Consider the following 2,907-nt stretch of genomic DNA (forward strand, 5'->3'; position numbering starts at 1 on the left):
TTGAGCTTTCCCTTGAGCTTTCCCTTGCCCTTTCTCTTGCCCTTTCTCCTGCCTTTCTTACCTTCGGAGTCACTTGCCAGAATGGGTCCATTTCCTTCCACCAAGGATCGCTTTTCACGCAGATGATAAATTTCGCTTTCCTGGTTCTTTACCTCACTGAGTTCTTCGTCTTCTTTGTCTAGCTCGTTTATGTCATCTTCTCCACTTAATGCCCATGTTAGCAACTTAAGACGGTCAATTGTGTCGTCTTCTTCGTCATCTTCTCCATCATAACCAACTTTCCCATCTTGCTCTTTTCCATATTCCTCTTCCTCGCCAAGATCACTATCTTCAAAGTCTTCTCCATCTCGTTTTTCTCCATATTCGTTCTCTTCGCCAAGCTCGTTTAAATAGTCTTCTGCATCTTGAAATTCTTCATATTCTGCTCCCTCGTGTTGTTCTCCCTCGTCTTCTTGACCGTCTTCTTCATTTTCATCGTCCTCGTCATCTTGAACTTCTTCATAGCTCTCTTCCCAGTCTTGCTCTTGACCTTCTTCCGTATCACCATCCTCTTCATCATCCTCCACATCATCATTGTCTTCTACCTCTTCTATCTCTCTCCCATCGTTGTCTTCGTCTTCTTCATTTTCACCGTCCTCGTCATCCTGAACTTCTTCATAGCTCTCTTCCGAGTCTTGCTCTTGGACCTCTTCCGTATCATCATCCTCTTCATCATCCTCAACATCATCATTGTCTTCTACCTCTTCTCTCTCTCTCCCATCGTTGTCTTCGTCTTCTTCATTTTCACCGTCCTCGTCATCCTGAACTTCTTCATAGCTCTCTTCCGAGTCTTGCTCTTGGACCTCTTCCGTATCAACATCCTCTTCATCATCCTCAACAGCATCATAGTCTTCTACCTCACCACTCTCTCCCCCATCCTTGTCCTCTGCGTCTTCTTCATTTTCACCGTCCTCGTCATCCTGAACTTCTTCATAGCTCTCTTCCCAGTCTTGCTCTTCGCCTACTTCCGTATTACCATCCTCTTCATCATCTTCCACATCATCATTGTCGCCTTCCTCATCTCTCTCTCTCCCATCCTCAGCTTCTTCGTCTTCTTCATTTTCACCGTCCTTGTCATCCTGAGCTGCTTCATAGCTTCCTTCCCAGTCTTGCTCTTCTTCATTTTCACTGCCCTCTAGATCTGTCGCTTCTTCATAGTCCACTTCCTCATATTGTTCTGCTTCGTCTTCCGTTTGTTCGTCCTGATCATTTTCACCGCCCTCTTCATTCTGCATTTTTTCATGGTCTACTGCCTCATATTGTTCTTCCTCTTCACGTCCCTCCACCTCAAAATATTGCTTTCCTTCTAATGGCTCCTCTTGGTCGTCGCCATACTCATTCGTGTCCTCCATCGCTCCTACGTCTTGCCGCAAACTGCATAAATACAAAAGGGACTTTATAAGTACAGTATTTTTTTATTTATCTATAGCCATGTTCAGTGAATATGATGTGAGTGCGAACACCAAATATTTCCCATGTGGTACTGACCTGTCGACGACTGGACTGTTGACGTCTTGCTGATCAGGAAACGCCTGCAAGAGCCGCTCGTCCAGTTGAACGATCCAATCACGGAGAACACCTGTTGACAAAAAGACGAAATGCTTCTTAATTCTGATTAAATCAATATTTTCTGCTTTGATGTCAAACTGTGAAACATTCCAATGCTGATAACTGCTTATAATTATACATACTAAGGCGTATCAAAACCACATACCTGCTTCAGCCTCCCTTTCTTCTTCCATGGCTGATCGTGCTCCATCAGAACGGCCCTCTGCCTCCCCATAGCCTGTCCTCTGCTCGGCAAATGGTTTGGCTACCGACATTCCGAGATAGGTGCAAATGGCCATCCCCCAGAGTAGCGCCCATGGGGTGTGTAGCCTCGCCATTGTCTGCCTCGTGCTTGTCCTATCGCCTAGTACAAGCGTTGGTCGTAGCGACGTGTGATTCTGGAGTATGAATTGTCTTTGGGACGAAATATATAGCCAGGAAATCACCAGGGTAACTGAAGGAATCCTGTACTAGAATGAGGACCACCATCGTTGTGCATTTGTGAACGCCTGCGGTCTGAATTCCAAAGCTTGAGTGACGAAATTCTTTATCATGTAGTTTTTAAGGATTACCAATTTGTAATATGATTTTCGTTCAATGTAATATTAATTAGATCATCTTAATAAGATAATATAGCCCACACAGACATTTTGACGCACCAGTAATGAGAAAAATGTACCCTTGAAGACAATTGCAGTCCATTTCTTAACCAATCATTTTCGCAAATCCATAGTTAAATCACTGGCCACACAACTTGTTTGCTCTTAATGATTTATTCAGATGACTACGGCAATTTTATGTGCTGCGTTCCTCAAGTCTGCCTTCAAGAGGACGCATTTTCAAATTCTATTGCCACCACCCAACTCTTTGCAAAAAAAGTTGACATCTGAACCATTGATATATCAGACACATATACATATTGTTAACATCAGTACGTGTGGTTCGAGTGACCTCCCAAGCTGGCGCGTTGCTTGGCTGCGATAGCAGTTGCATTCCTGTCCGTAGAGCGTACGTGTTGATTGGTTTCTTTTCTTCGTGTAACTCCCATTTTATCTCCTTCTCCTCCCCGCCAACCCCTCCCATAGGTCTCTACACAAAATGAATGCCCAGGTTCTCAAGGCCTGTGGTCTGGGCCTAATCAGCATCCCGACTGGGTTCAACGTAAGATTCAATTTGGGGTTGTGCCCTTGGACCGACAGGCACAAATTTGAATTGCGTACGATACAAACATTTAAATCAAGTTAGGCCAACATAACGCCCGTAACGTTGTCCTTGGACATAAATCTCCAATTAGAATAATCGCTACCAGTATGATCTCCC

The 2,907-nt window shown here is 44.3% G+C and overlaps 1 protein-coding gene across 1 annotated transcript in view; it reads right to left on the minus strand.

Annotated features, from left to right (window-relative positions):
* Nucleotides 1-2,907, minus strand: part of LOC118421833 (uncharacterized protein DDB_G0290685-like) — a 7,891-nt gene that overhangs the window by 713 nt on the left and 4,271 nt on the right. Inside the window, exons 2-4 of the mRNA XM_035829334.1 lie at nt 1,754-2,001; nt 1,528-1,618; nt 7-1,413 (exon numbers count right to left, since the gene is read on the minus strand). Coding sequence (XP_035685227.1) covers nt 7-1,413; nt 1,528-1,618; nt 1,754-2,001 — 1,746 coding nt within the window. The remainder of the gene's footprint in view (nt 1-6; nt 1,414-1,527; nt 1,619-1,753; nt 2,002-2,907) is intronic.

Source organism: Branchiostoma floridae, chromosome 8 (assembly GCF_000003815.2).
Source record: "Branchiostoma floridae strain S238N-H82 chromosome 8, Bfl_VNyyK, whole genome shotgun sequence".
Taxonomy (NCBI): Eukaryota; Metazoa; Chordata; class Leptocardii; order Amphioxiformes; family Branchiostomatidae; genus Branchiostoma; species Branchiostoma floridae.